The 20,472-nt window shown below is 40.8% G+C and overlaps 1 protein-coding gene across 6 annotated transcripts in view; it reads left to right on the forward strand.

Moving 5' to 3' along the window:
* Window positions 1–20,472, forward strand: part of DLC1 (DLC1 Rho GTPase activating protein) — a 409,505-nt gene that overhangs the window by 376,838 nt on the left and 12,195 nt on the right. For all 6 annotated transcript variants that reach the window (XM_055334964.1, XM_055334963.1, XM_055334966.1 and 3 more), the window contains 5 exons: window positions 2,651–2,722; window positions 7,588–7,669; window positions 14,064–14,127; window positions 16,725–18,148; window positions 18,606–18,782. In XM_055334964.1, coding sequence (XP_055190939.1) covers window positions 2,651–2,722; window positions 7,588–7,669; window positions 14,064–14,127; window positions 16,725–18,148; window positions 18,606–18,782 — 1,819 coding nt within the window. The remainder of the gene's footprint in view (window positions 1–2,650; window positions 2,723–7,587; window positions 7,670–14,063; window positions 14,128–16,724; window positions 18,149–18,605; window positions 18,783–20,472) is intronic.

Genomic DNA, 20,472 nt, shown 5'->3' on the forward strand with positions numbered 1-20,472 from the left:
GAATTTGTGAGGGAGAGACAAGATCAAGGCTGTAGCTTTGGAGGTGTGATGGTTTCTCTGAGAGAGGAGAGAATTGAGATGTGGAATTTTAGTTGAGAGATAAGAAGGAAAGTAATGGTTTGCATTGGGGGGGGTGGCATGTGAAACTAGGAAAGGTGTTCTCTACCTGACTTAGATGTAGAAGTAGGTTCATTTCGTGTTAAATAAAATGAAAATACTGATTTTTTTTAAATCAGTACTTACATTCGAATGTTATTACCATTTTCTCTTGATAATTGGAAATGAGTAGGAGTGAAGTCAAGAACTATTCCATTTATTTTTTTTTAAATGACAACTTTTTACAGTTTTTCCAATGTTTTCATTCTGATTTCTACAGACAGTGTGTTGAGTTTCCATTTGTTCTGCAACCCAAGTTTTCATGAGTGGGCATTCTTAAATGTAAGAGAGATAGAGACTTGCCTAATTCCCGTGTTTCGTATCCAAAAGAAAGACACATTTTCATCTATTTCAGGGTAGGGAAAAGGAGGGTAACATTTCTGGATCTCTGAAGTTCTTGAAAATACTGATTTTTAGCCATTGTCAGCCTTTAATTAGATTATCTGCTGAAGATGCAAACCTTTCCCTGCTCTCATCAATTCTTTCTAACCACGTGGCCCTAAGTGGAGTGGCTATTTGGACATAGCTTTTTAAACGAACTTGTGGTCATTTGGCAGCTTTTCATTTTCCTTAGTGTTGGGAAGTGAGTAAGAGAATGACAATTCAGCAATAGGCATCTGTGGGCTCCTGAAATCACTCGGGGCCTTAAACAAGCAATATATATGAGAATGCTTGGTAATTTGTAAGGCATTATATAAATAAATGTAAAGGTTTTTAAGAAAATACCTCCTATCTTACGTGCCTCTTAGCAGGAAGCCATTTTAATCAGAAAATCAGGAACATGGTCTGAAGAGGTGGCAATATTAGCTGGTAAAGTGTGTCTAATTAAAGCTTTTGTGCATATGCTGACCCAGTGTCATGTCTGAATATAGTCAAAAAATTGTGGACATTGAGAATTTCTGGTTACTCACCACTTGTTGAGTAAAATATTAAGAAAGCAAGAGCATATACTTTTTGATAATCCATTGTTCAGAGTCTAACAATCTGTTCCATGGAAATAACCTCCAAATAGTCAGGAGTGAGTTATTTAAAATATTTTTTTAAACAAACACTTAGCCTTTTTTCTTTCCATGTCTGTCTTTGAGCAGGGGCCACAGAGATAGAGAAAAAAGTTTCTTCGTTCTGTAAAATAAAACGTTGAGCTTTTATAGGTTTTTCCAGCAATACAGTTTTCTGGAAAATGTTTATTTTATGATTTTATGTAAAGCTGCTTTCATTCCTTTCTGAGACAAGGTATATGTCATTACATTAAAAAGTGTTAAGTATGGGTAATTCATACTGGGCAATTCTTTTTTTGTTGTTTAGATTTTATTTATTTAATTATGAGAGAGGCAGAGACATAGGCAGAGGGAGAAGCAAGCTCCCCATGGGGAGTCTGATGTGGGACTCCATCCCAGGATCCCTAATCACAGCCTGAGCCAAAGGCAGACTCTCAACCAGTGAGCCACCCAGGTGCTCTTGAGTGTTCTTAATTGCCTTTCTTTATAGGCTAAGGAGCTCATGAAATAATAGGGAAAAAATACTTCGAACTGTAAAGTTACTAGGCAAAAGTAAGATATGTATACTTCTAATATGGATTGTGCACCTCCATCTGGCTCAGAGGAGAGATGCTTAATAAAGATTTGAATCCAGAATAAATTAAGCAATGTTGAGACATTAATAAATGAGTGAATCACCTTATACACCTAAGTACTCTAATGGCCTGAGGAAGGTGGAAAGAAGAATTGAAAGGACATTTTTTTGTGCAAGCAGAGAAACTAATGAAGGTGCCCTGGACCTCCTCTCTGAGTCAGTTTTAACAGGATTGTAAATATGTGCTTGAGTGAGTCTGAACACAGTGTGTCAGTTGCTCTTTCTTGGCCTTTCTGTTTATCAATACTATCTACAAGATGTTAACCACAAGGAAGTAGAGCTTTATTAGGCATTTCAGTCTGCCAAGACTGTGGGTTTTATTGACTTAATGCCCTCTGGGTCACCTGGCAGCCTGGCCTCTACTGCTGGATGCACCTAAAGGCACATTGCCATGGTACCTGGGCCTTTTCTGTGCATCCTGTTGGGGGAAGTCTGTTCCTTTGGGCAGGTTAGTCTTTTCCAGGGCATCACATGTATTTGTGGCCATCTGTTGATGTGAAAAGTAAACCAGGTTAGACCATCTCGGCTCCAAAATATTTAATCCCTCTTCAACCTGCTTGTTACACCCTATTTTCAGTCATTTGTAACCAGAACATAGAAGCAGCACAGAGTAACCTACTGCTAGGACCCCATTTTTATTTTTTAAGGAACGATAGATAAAAATGCATTTTTTAAAGTCTAAAAAGATGCACCATATTTTAAACCATTTGAACTGTGTGTTTGTTTGTTTGTTTGTTTGTTTTGCTTAGCCATTGTCAGGAGATCTGTTTTGTGTATATAGCAAATTCACAGTTTGTTAAGGAAGAAAGCAGGCTGAGGTACACATGACTGACATTTTTGTCTTTCTTCTGTTCTGTTGCAGAAATTGAAGCCAAGGAAGCTTGTGATTGGCTACGAGCAACAGGTTTCCCCCAGTATGCACAGCTTTACGAAGGTGAGTAGGGGAATGTTTTGTTTTGTTTTGTTTTGGTTGTTTTTTAATTAGCATGTTCATAACCTTGGTTCATGATATCACTGATCTACAATTTATTTTCCGATATTTTATCATTTATTAAAATATTTCATTAAGAAAACAATGGAGCAAGTCTTAAGACCTCCACCACTCAAAACAAAAGCTAGGACCTTGATAATAATGCACCTAACGTGTTGCCCCATTAGGTCCCTCCACTACCCCTTGCCCAAAGTAGCTGTCATCCTTAAACTTTTGTCATTTTCTTGCTTTCCTTTTATATAGTTTTATGGCATTTTCCTAATATATAAAGTTTTATAAATTTGCTTTTACCCTTATAAAAAGGGTCTTATGCTCTATGTAATCTTGTAAGATTTAATTTTCTCCACTAATTGGTATATTAAGATTCTTCTGTACTGTGTGTCCCTCTAGATCACTTGCTTTGAATGCTGTGTAATAGCCTGTTGTGTGAGTAGACCACAGTTTATTCTCATTCATACTCTGATTGGTGGGCATTTTGGCTTTTTCTGTTTTGCTTTTATAAACTGTAGGCTTATGAACATTCTTGTACTGTTTTGTAGTCTCGTGGTACATCTGCAATAATTTGTCTTGTCTGTATACCGAGGAGCAGAATTACCATGTAATAGAAAACGTGTATGTTCAGTTTTATAATCCAGATTTTTCAAAAGTATCTGTATGAATTTTCATTCCTATTAGTAATATATAAAGATCCTGTTCATGTGCTTTCAATACTGGATATCGTCAGACTTTAATTTTTGCCAATCACCAGATATATTTTGACTTCCAATTCCCTATTCATAAATGATAATACTCGTTTCTTCATATCATCTAACCATTTGTATTTGCTCTTCTGTGAAATGTCTGTTGCCCGTTTTTCTCATGAGCTGATTACACTTTTCATAATGATTTATAACAGCTCTTTATTCTAAGTAGTAAGCCTTTCTTGGTCATGTATTGCAGATAGATAGTTCCCAGGTTACAATTAGACTTTTTATTTTTGTTTAGGTTGTCATTTAATGAATATTATTTTTTCTGTGCCATTCAAATTTTTAACTAAGGAAAAGGGACCTTAAAAAAAAAAAAAAAGGAAAGATCTAGGCCGATTTCCAATTTTTTACTCCTTCACTTCGTTATCAGTTCCCTGGGGGTCATTCAGATACTGTGGCTGAGGATGAAGAGCTCCTCAGGTGTGACTCATCCTGAGCCTCTGGCTGCCCATAGTGGGTGGAGCATACCATACACGTGGCAAGATGAATAGGATGTTCATTTATGTGGGATTTTTTTTTTATCATACTCTATGTGAAGTCATTTAAAAAGAATTATAGTTGTGAACCAGTGAACTCCATTTTTATGGGTAATTTTCAAGCAAAAGTGAGTGAATAATGAAGTGATTTCCTAAATTGAGAGTAAGTTAAATGACTTCCAGAGCTTCTTCTACCTTGAGCATTCTTTGTTTCTTTAACTCTACTGAGATGATGACACTACATGTCTCTCATTCATTGATTCATTCATCCTATCCATCCCATCCCATCCATTCAACTAATCAACAAGCCACTATTTATAGCAACAGAGGTGCTCAACACTGTGATGAATGTTACCTATTTTATAGAAATAAAACATAATTCAGACATCAAAGAATAAAGGGATTGCCAGAATCTAAAAAAAAAAAAAAAAAAACATAATTTTGGTTGATTTACATCTAAAAAATACATCTTTTTCATCAGCTTCTTAGGAAGGGAATTGCTAGGAGATAGCCACCATGTGACAAAATTTCTAAAAGATTGAATTGAAATGACGTCACTTAAATATTTTCACCAAAGATGTTCAACTTTTCTCATAATAAATAGTTTTAAAATCATGTCTTTTACTCTTCTCTTCTTGTAGGGTAATAACAATCAGACTACTTCCTGTAACAGTGGCATTGGGCTCTTGGTGGAGCTAGGGGTCATTGCTAACCTTCTTTAACACGCGAACAAAAAGCCAATACTAAGAGTGGGTATAGTTTGTAAGTTTGGTAGTGCTAGACATGATCAGCAGGCTATCTTGAGGAGCTATGGGGTGGGTGGGTGGGCTCCCCAGAAGCAAATCCAGCAGAGACCATAGAGATCATTTTTATTTTCCTAGCTCATTCAGCTAAATTATTTCATTGCCTAATTTATAATGCCTTGTCTTCCTCATTGTAGCCCAGATTGAATGTGCAGTATTTTCCCATGAAGTTGGATTCAAAATTGTTTTATTGCTAGACTATGTAAAATATCTTTATTATTCCTACATTATAGGGAGTATTTCCAATTCCTTTTTCTTTCTCTCTCTCTCTCTCTCTCTCTTTTATGGTACTTGGTTAACCTGCATGCTTATTATGGTGGAGTTGCTTATCTTTCCTTTAGAGAGAATTTCTGACCTAATAACATTTACAATATCTTTGTCTTTCAGAAGGGCTTGGAGGTGGGGAGGGTTGGGAAGGGACCACCATTCTATTGCATTCAATTCACAGCTCCACTGGAGATGGGGAAAGATAATTGCATTTGCAGTGGCAGTAAGGTGGCTGTCCTTCTGTTCCTTTTGTTCTCCTGTTTAGAAATCAAATTTCCTTCAATTATGTTCATTTTTGGTGTTGATTTGCTGCCAAGCAGCACTTTCTTGTGAGTGTATGTTTGCTAAGACTCATTTCCAGTCTCTGTCTTACTTTTTGATGAATCCTAACATTCAGACTACATTTGCACGGAATATATTTGGGATCTTTTCACATTTACAAGTCTTTTGAACTTGTATATATAGGGATATACTGTATATAGTTCTGGGTAGTAATTTCTGTCCTTCGTCCTGTGTGCAGGGTGAGTATACACACACTACACACCAACCCACACATTCCTGGTCTTCCTGTTTTGCTTTAGTTTGGTCTTTGACAATTTATACTTCCTGCCCTTAAACCCAAGCTGGAAGATTAAACCCTAACCTGAAGAACTTCTATACATTAACAAAGTATATCTTTCAAAAGCCAGTCCTTTCAGAAGAGTCTAGGCAAGTAAGAGAAAATTATGCATTCAATTATTTCACTTCTCTCTTACATTTAATCCTTACCCACCCAACAGTTTTTGTTGTTATTGTTGTTGTTGTTGTTGTTGTTTTTGGTTTGTTTTTTAATAGAAATTTATAGTTACACAGTTCTGGGTAAGTTAGAATTGTTAAAATAAGACAGTCATGATCTCCTGGATACTTAACAGACGTGAGCTTTTCATTTACATTTATAGATCTGATGTTACCCTTTAGAAGTATTCAAAATCTATTCATTATTATCAGCTCTATTATTTAATAGCTCAAGGTGAAATAAAATGTCACAACCTTCAAAGAGTTTCACAGTCTGCCCTGGTTGTTTACATTCACTATATGCCAATAGAGTTGGTCTATAAAATAATGAAGAGATAAATTGCTGCAATACTAAATTTCATATATGTCTTTGTAAATCCTGGACTGCTTCCTTGGTCTGCCTATGTTATTCAGGGAACAATAAAGGTAATCTAACTCTATGCCTTCAACAAAAAAATTGGACTGTAACGCTAATTATGTTGTTTCCAAAATTAAAAAAAAAAAAGCACTCTGAACCATTATCTCTAGCAAAAGAAATTGTTAAGAATAAGGAGCTCCATTCTGTGAAACCAGTAACTGGAAGTTGGAAACTATGAAAATCTAACAGTCAACCCAAGAACTAGAAAATTGCTAATCACTTGCATCTCCAGAACTCCTAAGAGCCTTGTCTATCCCAGTATAAAGCATTAGCCATTTCAGAGGCCATGGGGTTGGCTTTTTGTTTTTTTGTTTTGTTTTGTTTTTGTTTCTGTTTGGTTATGGCAATCCCAGTTTCCTGCTGTGCTGACTTATTTCGCCCATTCCTGACCCACAGAGGTGTACCGAAGAACTCTTACTCATCATAGTATGTAAGCATTCTACAGGAAAGACCAATTATACCCTAATAGCTGGGACTCCAAAGAGAGTAACTTGTTTTTATCTAGTGGCAGTTCCAGAGCTGTTGTAAATTTCCACAGTGGTGCTGCCAGTCTTCTTCTCCTCTTCTTGATGCATTTATCAACAAGGGATTAAAAAAAAGGGAATTCTTCTATCACGTTGACTTTTTCCCCCTTTCTCCTTTTTGGTTCTGATATACCTCCTAGTATTTTAAGAGCATTGAACTCTCCTAGAGATTAAAGGATTTGGGCTTCTATTGTTCTACAGCAGCTTTGTAGCTGGCCTTTTGTTTTAGGGGGAATTATATAAACTCCTGAAAAGCCATATGGAAGTGCTAATATTTGTTTAAAAATAGCATATCCTGAATTCTCTTTAGCTTTTGATGTCATGCAAATGGTTAGATTCCATTTACTACCACTTGCCATTGTTCTGTAGACCTTTCCTTGGCTCAGTTTTCCATGACCTCTTCCCCTGATCAAATGTGAGCAGACACACACGAAGGACAACCACCACCACCACCACGCTGAAAGGAAGTATCCTCCTGGTGTTGATTCTGGCTTAAACTATAATTTATAGCAGGGCTCTGTTGCCTGACGATTTGTTTAAAGGTGGAACAGTGTTTTGAACTACTTATCTGACAAGAAGGGATATTTATTTGAGTCTCAGACCGCTTTACATCTAAGCTCCTTCAGAACACTGATGGACTACTCGAAAGTTGCTTTATTCTCTCATAGTGCTTGATAGGAAGGGAGGTGTCCTGCACACAGTAGGTATTCAAGAAATTACTTTTTTTTCCCCTCTGCTAAACCGGGCTAGATTGGCAAGAATTTAGGTGTTCAGTAAATGTATTTTTATTTTTCTTACAGATCTTCTGTTCCCCATTGATATTTCCTCGGTCAAGAGAGAGCATGACTTTTTGGACAGAGATGCCATTGAGGCTTTATGCAGGTAAATGGAAATGTTTTCTTTTTCCTCCTTTTTTTTTTTTTTTTTTTGGTTTAGGAATGAAATATTATCATCAAAATGTTTTTTGCTTACCCTTGTTCTACTAATTAAGTCGGGTGTTTGATTAGCGAATGGTAATAGTAATTTAATTCATTATAAATCATAGGCCTCTTAATTAAAATAAGTAACATCTTGTTACTTAGTCTTGCCATTAAATGACACTGACCTAGGAGGTACTTAGACCATTCCATATTCAATACCATATGATTGCTGAAACAACATTCAAATGGCCTGGAAACTTGGAATAGAGTTTTTTAAAAAGCAATGTAACTGAGTGTACAGTCCCAACCAGGTGCCCTATCAGAGTCAAAGTTGCTGTTACATTGAATGAAAATAACACATTCAGAGGAATAAATGGGAGGTGGGGGAGTTATGGCGTGTTGGAGTCAAAAGAACCATTGTTGGAATTCCAGAGAAGCTTCTCTGAACCTCTTCAGCTTCCCCAGGTACAAAAAAGTAACAATAAGATTAAATAAGGCTGTAAAATAACTCAGCACAGCTTTTAAGCTACAGTGGACAGGCAGTAAATGAGCATTGATGTGAAATGTGAATAAAACTGTCAGAAATCCTTGTTCGTTGTGCTGGTAGGTCTTTAGGCTAAGGGGCAGCTGGTGGGTTTAATGAAGTGGAAGTGATAAAACATGTAGCAGACAATGATGAGACACTGATAATCCTTTCAAATGCTTCATGACATTTTATTCATTTTTACGTTATTCATCCTTTGTCATTTTTCTCAAAACTTATAAGCTATAAAAGCTGAATTTTGGGAGACAATTATACACAGAAAAAATTTCGTATCGTGATTCTATGCATAAATTAGAAATGAATTTTCTCTTATCAGTACGTATTTTAACTTATAAAAACCTCTTTAAGGTAGAATGACAGTATTTCTCCTTTGTAAGCAAAGAAAGCATTGCAGTTCAGCAAAAGTACTATTTTTTGCCTTTCTTATGTAAGGCAATTTGTGAATCTGCTAACTTAAGCAGTGGTTAGGGAAAGATAGGTAGGCTCTTTAGAACGGTGTAGGAAATAGACTAGTTCTCATGGTTGACGGGAAAAAAATGCCATATTAACCACAGAAACCCTGTCACTTTTCAAATCCAATTAAACGGCTGCTTAGAAATGTCCAGGGTATGTACACATTTTCTGAAAGCAATGCGATCCCAAGTCGCACACTGTAGTGTGTAATGCCTTATGTCATTAGGGAATGAGAAAATGTCACTAATACAGTTTGGGAGAGAAGTCAACATCTGGAATGTAAACGACTCCAGACATTTTTAAAATGTTTTAATGCTTAGCTGTGGGGTAGAATTAATTTATTTTTCAATTCATCATTGGTGATAACGCATATAAATGAGGTCACTCATAAGATGGATCCTAGGAAATATTTACGCACTGAGTCAGATCAACCATTTCACACATTTTATGCCACTTAGTAAGTGGGCCCTCAGAACAGCAGCAACAGCTTAGGAATTTCTGGGTCATAAAAATATCGCTATAACATTGCAACCCAAACTAGTCATAATTAGATTCTTAATTTTTTTTTCTTTTAATATCAGTTTGAAATTTAGTTGCCCTCCTCTGAGGAGACAGTCAGCCATGGCACATTGTGATTTCCACTAGCTCTCCGTTCTATTCCAAAAGCCACTTCTCTTTAAAGGGAATAAATCTGTGTTTCTAGATCTTTTGTGAAAAGAAAAGCATAGAAACAGCTAAACCTTCATCTGTATTTGGACTCTGCAGTGTATGCTAGTTGGGTTTCCATTTTCGTGGGTGCAGAGGATGATGTTTCAGAGGTTAAGTGTGAGGAGGAAATGAGGTAATGGGTGTCAAAGTGCTTTGAAAATTATTAGGCACAGGGATGCCTGGGTGGCTCAGTGGTCGAGCGTTTGCCTTTGGCTTAGATCATGATCCTAGGGTCCTGTGATCGAGTCCTGCATCAGTCTCCCCACAGGGAGCCCGCTTTTCCCTTTGCCTATGTCTCTGCCTCTCTCTGTGTGTCTCTGATGAATAAATAAGTAAAATCTTAAAGAAGAAAAAAGAAAAGAAAATAATTACACCAAAATTGGAGGCCCAGATTTGAATATGTGGAGAAAGTATTTAGGTTGGGTTCTCTTTACAAAAAGGAAATGCTTCAGAATTCATAGTAACGGTCATTACCTTGTTTGTAATGGAAACCTTAAGGGCTCTTGTCTGTGTTCACCAAGACTGCTCAAGGCAAATTATTTTCCTTTTGAGAGACCTAAACAAATGTTCTGAAGAAAACGATGAGGGCATCTTCTTTTGAAATGCACTACAGGTTCTGAGTTGTTAGCACACTAGTGGAAGATAGCTGTTTTCCTGATGATGTGATATTCATCTCCTTAGCTATACTCACCTCTTCCACATAGTTTCTCAGTCCATGGAATTCGAGGGCCAGTAAATCATGAAGCTGTAGTGTAGTTGAAAAGTTTGTAATCTGTCAAGTTCTCTCCAGAGGGACAGACTTCTTATAGACCTCCATCTTTTGCCCTGTTGAAATATTTTGGGAAGTTGGTTTTAAATACGTATATGGTAATAGGATTACCCAAACTCAGTTGCCAAGTATTACTTCATAAAATATTATTAAATATCAATTTTAACATTTTTACCTTTAATAAAACGTTTTTAAATTTGTTTAAAACAAAATATTTTTTTTTGGTTTCTCTTTCCTGCTACCCTCCCCACCTCTACACCCACACACAGATGTTAGAACTGCTCCCATGTACACACTAGTGTTCTGCTTAAAGGTATATTATAAACACACAGAATATTTGGTGATTTCTTAGCAGACTCTACTTAGGGGAAGGCATGTAGACTTAATGTTTTTTCTTTCTCTTTTTTTTAAAAAGATTTATTTATTTGAGAGAGAAAGAGAGACACAGCATGAACAGGAGGGGCAGAGGGAAAGAGACAAAGAATCTTAAGCCGACTCCCTGTCTCACAACCCTGAGATCATGACCTGAGCTGAAACTAAGAGTTAGACACTTAACTGACAACCACCCGGCACCCCCAACTTAATGTTTTCCTGAGGATCATGGTGATACTATCTTAATACAAAGTTTGATAGTGACCAAAAGTTAGTTATGAAACTACCACATTTTTTGGATTTGGATCACTCACCAACATTCTTACCCATATACTTATAAGGGATTTTTGTTATTTCCTTGGAGAGATCGGCTCTTGTCCCAGTCTTGTTGGTTTTGCTATATAATCCAACCCAATGACAAGGCCAAGACCATGAGAAGATCACATTCAGTATTAATACTGGGGGAGTGAAAAAAAAAATACTGGGGGAGTGGTTTGCTTACCTTAAAGTATATACATAATAATGCAAATCTGTGACCTACTATCAGAACACGTCTTCTGAAATGATCTTCTGAAATGATCTTTGTCTTTGGTCACCTGGCCAGCTCTGTCAGAAGAGTATACAACTCTTGATCTCAGGAACATGAGTTCAAGGCCCACGTTGAGTCTATAGAACATTGAAATGATCTTGTCTCTTTTCTGAAAAATATTCCGTATCACTGTTTTCCTTTGGAGTTAACAAACGACTCCTATCAACTCACCAAAGAATTATGTAAATAAGGTGATAATCGTATAATGGTAAGTACATAGCCCAACTCTCATCTTCAGTCCCGCACTTTGTTGTAAAGCAGCCCTTGAAACCCCTCAGCTAGGTCAAGCAGCCTGCCACATGGTGGATTTCATCTTTGTTACTATTTCTGTTCTATTAAAAGGAAGCAAGTAAATTTTTAAAGCAATTGTGCTAATTCCAAAAAAGGATTTTTAAGACCTGGAACAATTTTTGTCAGGTCTGACTTGGAAAATTGTTCCTTTTTCTTTTCTTATATGTCTCTTATGGTTTTTCCCCCATTTCATTTTAAATGAGGCCCAAATGCCTGCCTGCTGTGCTTTTATCAGGGTGCTTACAGCTCCCTGCAGCCAAAGTCATGAGCCTTTGACAGCCCACCTTGTCCCCCCTCCCTCTTCAGAGCAGGGTACAGGCTGCCCAGCAGATAAGCCTGACACATTCCTGTGGAGCTGGGCCCCCCGGTGAGGGCTCTGGGGGGTTGGAGCAACCCCGCCTTTCAGACAGATGGTGCGTGATACCAGTGTGCTGCCACTCGTTTGGGGAATCATATATGGGACATAAGCTGCTCCTGTGTATTATTAGCATCATTAAGATTAATTTTGGAAAAGAATGCAGGATACACTGTTTTTGAGTGTCAGAGCCGCCATGTTTTACTCTTGGGGCCTTGGACAAGATTCATGACCTCTCCAACCCCCCCCCATGTCCTCATCTATAAAAGGAAGGAAAACGGTGATATCTGTGCCATAGGGTTGTTGTGGGGACCAGGGTGAAATAAGACCTAAGAGGTGCGAGGCACGGTGCCTGACCCAGAGCGAGCCCCCTTTCATCCAGCTGTGACTATTTTGTGTCAGTGTGATCCCTCTCCAAGGAGCTAAGATCTCACCAGTGGGCATTCTTTGGAGGTCCTGGGAATAAATGAATCTTACAGAAACTCCAGGGAATAACTTCTAGGCTTCAAAATGGAACTGCCATTAGTTTAGTGCTACCAACAGAAAAAAAAGATAACGTTGACCTTTATAAAACTAGCCTCCGGGGTCTTTTTGTTTGACTCAAATCTAGAATTTGTGAAGTGAGTCCCTCCCCCCGCTGCCAAAGGCTTCCATGCCTACTAAACCTGGTTATAAACACCACTCAACCATTAAAGCCAAATGAAGTCAAGTGGGTATTTGATTACAGGTTTGATTAATGAAACCCAGACCTGAGACTAACTGTAACCATTCCGGATTCTTTAAATCTTGAAAATATTTGAGAACTCAAACACTGTGGATCTAAGTCATTTAGGTACTGCATGCCCCTTTAGGGAGGGACCTTGCATCCACTCATTTCAAAGTTTGGGCTTTTTCTTAGTTACTTGTTTTCTTTCCCTCCCCATCAACAGAGAGCATTTTTCTGAACACAGGCTACACAGGCGTTCTGAGTTATCTTTGTTTATTCTATAAACAGGCTACCAAGTAATCTATGAAATCAAAGCCAGTCTTATCAGCAGGCAAAAATACTTTCTATCCTCCTGCATCAAGTTGTGAGACAAGTTGCAAGAGCAGAATCCCAAAGATAAAGCCTACCAGCAGCCTCCTGGTCAGTTTGAATTCATGTGAATTAAATGTTCTTATCCTATGAAAAAGGAAGAATCACCATTGTAGGAAAAACTGGATAGCTGGCCTTGGAAGACAGCAGATATGCTGCTGAAGGTTTATTTGAGGAAGACTAAGTGCTGGTCATCTGGAAGCTGTTAGAGAGGGCTGTCCTTCACACTTTTACAGACTGTGTATTTCTGTACATGTAAAGGGGTTTCTCTTTTTCAGCTATTTCATTATTTCCTGATGAGGACTTTTATTTGGGGGTGGATTTTTATTTTGGTTGTTGTGTTTCTTTCTTTTAGCATTTCATTTCCAACAAACCTAAATTATTTCCCTAATTATAAATTGACATTACGTCTTGGCAGGGGTAAAAAGTATTCAAAGTGAAAATACGACTCTCGTTCCAAAGAAGAATGTGATTCAAGTGCCTAGTCTTGAACTCTGTAAAGATTTTAACCCTTAAAGCTGCTGTATAAACATTTTTCCAGTAATCATTTGCACTATTGCTATGACTGTACTAAACATTATCTTGTCCCATATAGGAAGGTTTAAAAAGAATAGGGTATTAAAGAGACTCTAATTTCCTTTCTGTGTAAGAACTCACTAAACTTTTGAACAGAGTGCCTAAGATTATTATTTGTTACAGATAATTGTTTGTTACAACTAAAAATTGGTTTATTTTTCTATTTGAATTTTGATTTGAGATAGAATATACCTTTGTTTTTATTTACCAAGAACACTGTTTGGTTCCTTGTTAATGTTCCTGTTTCTATGAAAGGAGAGAGACATCACTGGTTCTTATTTTGTGGTAGTATGTGGAACTACCTAATGGATCGACCTAGGTACCCTTGGGAGAATAAATTTCCTCACTGAGAGTTGTTTGTTCCATGAAGAATAAGAAGCACCTGATAGTACCATAGCAATGTGTCTTTTTACTATAAAATAGTAATACTTAATGTAAATGAAGAAGCTTAAAAAACAGAATGGTATTTTTAAGCCATTACTTTTTAAAGAAGTTTCTAATACTCTTCTAAATTATAGAATAATTTTTTATTGAATAAAGAAACTCATTAAATAGGTCATCTGTTTGGAAAAAATATATATCAAATACCCATATATTTGCTAATATTATTTCTTTGCCCTGTAGGCGTCTAAATACTCTAAACAAATGTGCGGTGATGAAGCTGGAAATTAGTCCTCATCGGAAGAGAGTGAGTATATAAAATGTATTATGGGATGAGAGGGAAGGAGGCAGACCAAAAACTGGATTATGTGTTTTGTAAGAGGTTTTGTCTCTCTTGTCTCTTTCCTTATTGCTTCCTTGTTCCAAAAATCTACATTTTTAACGTTATAATCCAGTCAAGTTTACCAAAGACCAAGTAGCCTTATGTAATTGAAACTGATACTTACCCAATAATTCGTGATTTTCCTACTGTTTTTTTTTTAATTGAGATAAAATTGACACACAATATTAGTTTTGGGTATACAACCGAATGATTCAATATTTGTATATATTACAAAGTGATCACCACAATAAGTCCATCACCACACATAGTTAGAACATTTTTTTGTTGTTGTGATGAGAATTTTCAAGATCTACTTTCTTAGCAATTTTCAAATATACAATACAGAATTATCAGCTATAGTCACATGCTGTCCATCACATCCCCAAAACTTATTTATTTTATAACTGGAAGTTTGTACCTTTTGACCCTTGCCTCTGGCAACCACCAGTCTGTTCTCTGTATCTGTGAGGTTTTTTTTCAACTTTCTGATTGGAACAAATCATCTATTATTTTGCCTTGTTAATTCAATGCCTACTACAGATTAAAGGAATGAGGCTTAGGAAATCCCAGTGAATCCTCCATTATTCCCTGCAGAAATTAAAACTATGGTTCTTTGGGAACACTCTGTCTTCCCACATATAACAGTAACCATGTTTCAGAGCTACAGGGATGGAAGAGAAGGCTGGCTTGGGGGCTCCTGAAGAATGGAGATTGGAAGGAAGAAAAGAGGTGGGGAGGATGCAGGGAAGGGCAGGAAATCCCACACATTCTAGTCAAATGGTGGTATATAACTTCTGTGTATGAAATGTGAGAGCCTTTTATGAGATCTTAGGAGAAGAGGTGGGTGTAGTCCTGGGAGTGAGTGTCACAAATTAGAGTAAACAGGAATAAGTTTGGTCAAAGAACATATTTCTGACTGTTCAGAGTACCGATTTTAATTATCCTAGAGTCCTTGACTTGCAACAAGCTGCCTTCTTGGGGGAGTTAAACCTTTTAAACAAATGAACTGGAACCTCAGCACCCACTGAGCTATGGAGAGAGTCGACAAGTCAGTGTTTAATGCTCTCCACTCATGGTCCTGTGACACAGGAGTCATGTATTTTCCACACCACTGGGAAAGACATGCAACATACTGAATCGTGCCTTTTGAAATCCCACCTTAAAAGCTCAGATACAATATTTGTGATGCAGCATAACCCTGAGTCCTGCCCATAAATCAAGCATAATCAACAAAGCTGTTACTTCATGTTTTTGAATGTTCCATGCTGTCAGGACTGGGTATTTGTGAAGCCTTGTTGATTGCCTGGAGCGTGTCTGAGGTTGAAACTTCACAGGACACGTGTGACATTAGCTCCCCACTCCCTGTCTGGTAGGGGGAGGGGATGAAAAAGAACAGGTAAGAAGCTGAAAAGTATCAGACTGAAGAGATGTGGGGGGCTTACCTTGCTCCGTGTCTCCACTTGTCTGTTTGGAGACCTTGTACACTTTTAGGGTGGCCACAGATTTTACTGTCCTTAGTGTCTGAAAACTACCTTTTTAATTGCAAAAGAGAATATAAACACATGCTATCAACAGACAGCAAAATTGGAGGCAGACCAGAGGGAGTCCTCCCCGTTGCTGACTCCAGTTCAAAATATTTTGGATGCCTGGAATTTTCACAGATTTCAAGAGGGTTTCCTCTGTGAGCAATTAAAGAACAGCCTATGGATTGACAGTTTCTACAAAATAACTCTTATTTAGCCTGAAACACTTGATCTGGCTTTTTTCTGTTAATGTCCTGATGTACACTTTTGTAACGTAAAGAAATAATAAAATAATAATCATCAAATAATAATAATAAAGATATAAAGGGTGGATTGACACTGATGGCATAAGATGAGCTGGGTCCTGTACCTCTGGCCCCCAGCTCATGTCCTGCTCCCTGCCCTCCTCCTCCTCCCGGCCCTCCTCCTCCTCCCCACCGCCCTCCTCCTGCCTGTCTTCCTCCTCCCCACCATCCTCCTGCTCCCTGCAGCCCACCTCCTCCTCCCAGGCATCCACCTGCTCCCTACCCTCCTCCTCCTTCCCTCCACCCCCCACTATCCTCCTGCTCCCACCCTCCTCCTCCCCACCCTCCTCCTCCCTGCCATCCTCCTCCCCACCCTCCTCCTCCTAGCCATCCTCCTCCTCCCACCCTCATCCCCACCATCCTTCTGCTCACTGTCCTCCTCCTCCCCCCACCCTCCTCCTGCTCCCCACTCTCCTCTTCCTCCCTGGCCTCCTCCTCCTACCCGCCTCCTCCTCCCCACTGTCCCCCTCCTCCCAGCATCCTCCTGCTTCCCACCATCCTCCTGCTCCCCGCCATATTCCTCCTCTCTGACCACCTCCTCTCCCCACCCTCCTCCTGGTCCCCACTCTCCTTCTCCCCGCCATCCTCCTCCCCACGTCCTCCTCCTCCCACCCTCCTGCTCCCCACCCTCCTCCTGCTCCCTGCCCTCCGCCAGTCCCAGCGATGACCGAATGCCTCCATTCTGTTTTTGCAGAGTGAGGATTCGGATGAGGACGAGCCTTGTGCAATAAGCGGCAAGTGGACCTTCCAGAGAGACAGCAAGAGGTGGTCACGGCTGGAGGAGTTTGATGTCTTTTCTTCAAAGCTGGACCCAGCCCCCGGGGCGCCCGCCGAGGCCCCCCTGAAGACCGCGGCGAGCCACGAAAGCATGCTGACGGAGCTCAGCGAGTGCCAGGAGGTGGCTTCGGTCCTCAGCCTCAGCAGCACCAGCAGTCTCCCCGTGCACGCGCCCCACGCGGGGGACGCGGCAACGCCCCGGACCAACTCGGTCAACAGCGTCTGCTCCTCCGGCCACTTCGTGGGCAACGACGACTCCTTCTGCAGCCTGCCCTCTCCCAAGGAACTGTCCAGCTTCAGCTTCAGCATGAAAGGCCAAGAGAAGAACGCCAAGTCCAAGACGCGCAGTCTGCTGAAGCGCATGGAGAGCCTGAAGCTCAGGGGCTCGCCCCACAGCAAGCACAAGGCGCCTTCCAAGCTGGGACTGATCATCAGCGGGCCCATCCTGCAGGAGGGGATGGACGAGGAGAAGCTGAAGCAGCTCAACTGCGTGGAGATCTCCGCGCTCAACGGCAACCGCATCAACGTGCCGGCCGTGCGCAAGCGGAGCGTCTCCAACTCCACGCAGACCAGCAGCAGCAGCAGCCAGTCGGAGACCAGCAGCGCCGTGAGCACGCCCAGCCCGGTCACCAGGACTCGGAGCCTCAGCGCCTGCAACAAGCGGGTGGGCATGTACTTAGAGGGATTTGATCCATTCAATCAGTCCACGTTCAACAATGTTATGGAGCAGAACTGTAAGAACCGCGAGAGCTACCCAGAGGACACAGTGTTCTACATCCCAGAAGATCACAAGCCTGGCACTTTCCCCAAGGCCCTCTCCAATGGCAGTTTCCCTCCCTCAGGGAATAACAGCTCTGTCAACTGGAGGACTGGAAGCTTCCATGGCCCCGGCCACATCAGCCTGAGGAGGGAAAACAGCAGCGACAGCCCCAAGGAGCTCAAGAGGCGCAATTCCTCCAGTTCCATGAGCAGCCGCCTGAGTATCTATGACAACGTGCCGGGCTCCATCCTCTATTCCAGTTCAGGAGACCTGGCCGACCTGGAGAACGAGGACATCTTCCCCGAGCTGGATGACATCCTCTACCATGTGAAGGGGATGCAAAGGATAGTCAACCAGTGGTCCGAGAAGTTTTCAGATGAGGGGGACTCCGACTCAGCCCTGGATTCGGTCTCTCCGTGCCCCTCCTCTCCCAAACAGATACACCTGGATGTGGACAACGACCGAGCCACGCCCAGTGACCTGGACAGTACGGGCAACTCACTGAATGAACCCGAAGAGCCCTCGGACATCCCGGAGAGGAGGGATTCTGGGGTTGGGGCCTCCCTGACAAGGTCCAACAGGTGAGCACTTTGCTTCTGTCTGGAGATAGGGGAGGGAGACCAGGAAAGGGACTGCTTCTGCTCTTGGGGGTGGGTAGGGGGGTGGAATGGATCACATCTGGCATTCATAGCCCTGTGGGTCCCAAAGAAAAGTGATAGACCAGAAGATCCCAACATCCAAAACCATGGATATTGTTTCTGGGTACAGAGTTTCAGTTTGGGAAGAGGAAGTAGGTCTTATGGACGATTGGTGGTGATGGTTGTACAACGGGGTGGGGGTACTTAATGCCCCTGAGCTGTACACTTAGCAGCAGTTAAGATGATCATGTATATAATGTGTATTTTACCACAGCGGGGGGAGGAAAAGAATGGAATGAAAGTTGAGTCCTCTCTGTTCCAGTGAGCAGCCACTGCTGATTTTGCATCTACCTGTTGAAAAGTCCTTGTACTCACTCCCTCCCCTGCTCTTCTTCTGCAGGCACAGGCTGAGATGGCACAGTTTCCAGAGCTCCCATCGGCCGAGCTTAAACTCTGTATCCCTGCAGATCAACTGCCAGTCTGTGGCCCAGATGAACCTGCTGCAGAAATACTCGCTCCTAAAGTTAACCGCCCTGCTGGAGAAATACACACCCTCTAATAAGCATGGTTTTAGCTGGTAAGGATTTACTGTGCTCAGTAAGCTATTGGCAATAGTTTGGGTCCCCTCCTTGATGCTGTCCCAATACTGGGTATATGACAGTTCTATCCTTTATTTTACCTTTAGACTATCCTGATGTAATTTCTGCATTCTTGAGGCTATATTTGATACTGCTCAAGCTAGTCTAACTTTAGGAAATAAGCAAGGGGATTGGTTGAGTGAGTTTCAGCTCTCAGGTATCAAATTGCTGGTTGTCGGTGTAAAAATCCATTGCTGTTCCATCACACTGTTTAGAGGCCTCCTTCCCGATGTTAGACAAAGCCCACCAGGGGCACCTGGGTGATTCAGTCGGTTAAGCATCTGACTCTTGATTTTGGCTCAGGTCATGATCTCCAGTTTGTGAGATTGAGCCCTACATTGGTTCTGCACTCAACAGGGAGACTGCTTGAGATTCTCTTTCCCTCTCCCTCTGCTCTCCCTCGCACTCTCTTTCTCTCTCTCTCAAATAAATCAGGAAGGAAGGAAGGAGTGAAGGAAAGAAGGAAGGAAGGAAGGAAGGAAGGAAGGAAGGAAGGAAGGAAGGAAGGAAGGAAGGAAGGAAGGAAGGAAGGAAGGAAAGAAGCTAGGTAAATATATGTACAGTATCCAATCATACTTCTGGAAGGAAGGAAAGAAAAATTTTGTTCAGATCATAGAATGTTGAGACCAACTTTGACATGTCTGATGTACAGTCCTGGCCTTACAATGCTCTTTCTATATGCTTTTAAAAATCATTTTTGATGTAAATATTTGTAAATATTTGAAGCATCACTCAAAAAATCTACCTGTCCTAGAAAATTGAAGTTATGTTATTTCTAAAAAAGACTCTCAGAGTGTGAATAATAAATATAAGGGAATTGACTGTTGTAAGTTTTTTTTTAAGATTTTATTTATTCATGAGAGACACAGAGAAAGAGGCAGAGACAGGCAGAGGGAGAAGCAGACTCCCTGTGGGGAGCCTGATGCGGGACTCCATCCCAAGACCCTGGGATCAACACCTGAGCCTAAGGCAGATGCTCAAACACTGAGCCACCCAGCTGCCCCTGCTCTATGTATTGTAGGCTAAAATATACACGAAGGTAAAATTCATCAGATGAACTGTCCATAATTACTTTAAAAGATACGGCTCTTGGTGTGTATAACATGAGCTGGAGACCATTAGGCTGGATGGGTCACGGATGTGACCTAATGTGTGCGTATCTTACTTTTTCTGCTGTCAGTGCAAAGCAGAGAACTATCTCCAGAGTGACATCCAAGTGCATTTCACAGTGTCAGCAGGCTATCCTTAAGCCTTTCACTCATATGAGTGTTTCATCCCAGTTGCACAACCTCTGCTTTAAAAAAAAAAAAAAAGATTTTATTTATTTATTCATGAGAAACAGAGAGAGAGGGGCAGAGACACAGGCAGAGGGAGAAGAAGGCTCCATGCAGGGAGCCCAATGTGGGACTCGATCCTGGGTCTCTAGGATCACGCCCTGAGCTGAAGGCAGGAGCTAAACCGCTGAGCAACCCAGGGATCCCCACAACCTCTGCTTTTTAATACAAATCAAAGAAGCAGGCTGTTTCCTTAGTGGCACTCTGGAGCAAACCAGAGGTGCCCAGGAGAGTAGGCAAAGCAGCGGAAGTGTTCTTTTTCTCTCCAGCTCCCCCTCTCCTCAGGACTCTATGA

The sequence above is a fragment of the Nyctereutes procyonoides genome, unplaced genomic scaffold (genome assembly GCF_905146905.1).
Source record: "Nyctereutes procyonoides isolate TBG_1078 unplaced genomic scaffold, NYPRO_anot_genome, whole genome shotgun sequence".
In the NCBI taxonomy this organism is placed as follows: Eukaryota; Metazoa; Chordata; class Mammalia; order Carnivora; family Canidae; genus Nyctereutes; species Nyctereutes procyonoides.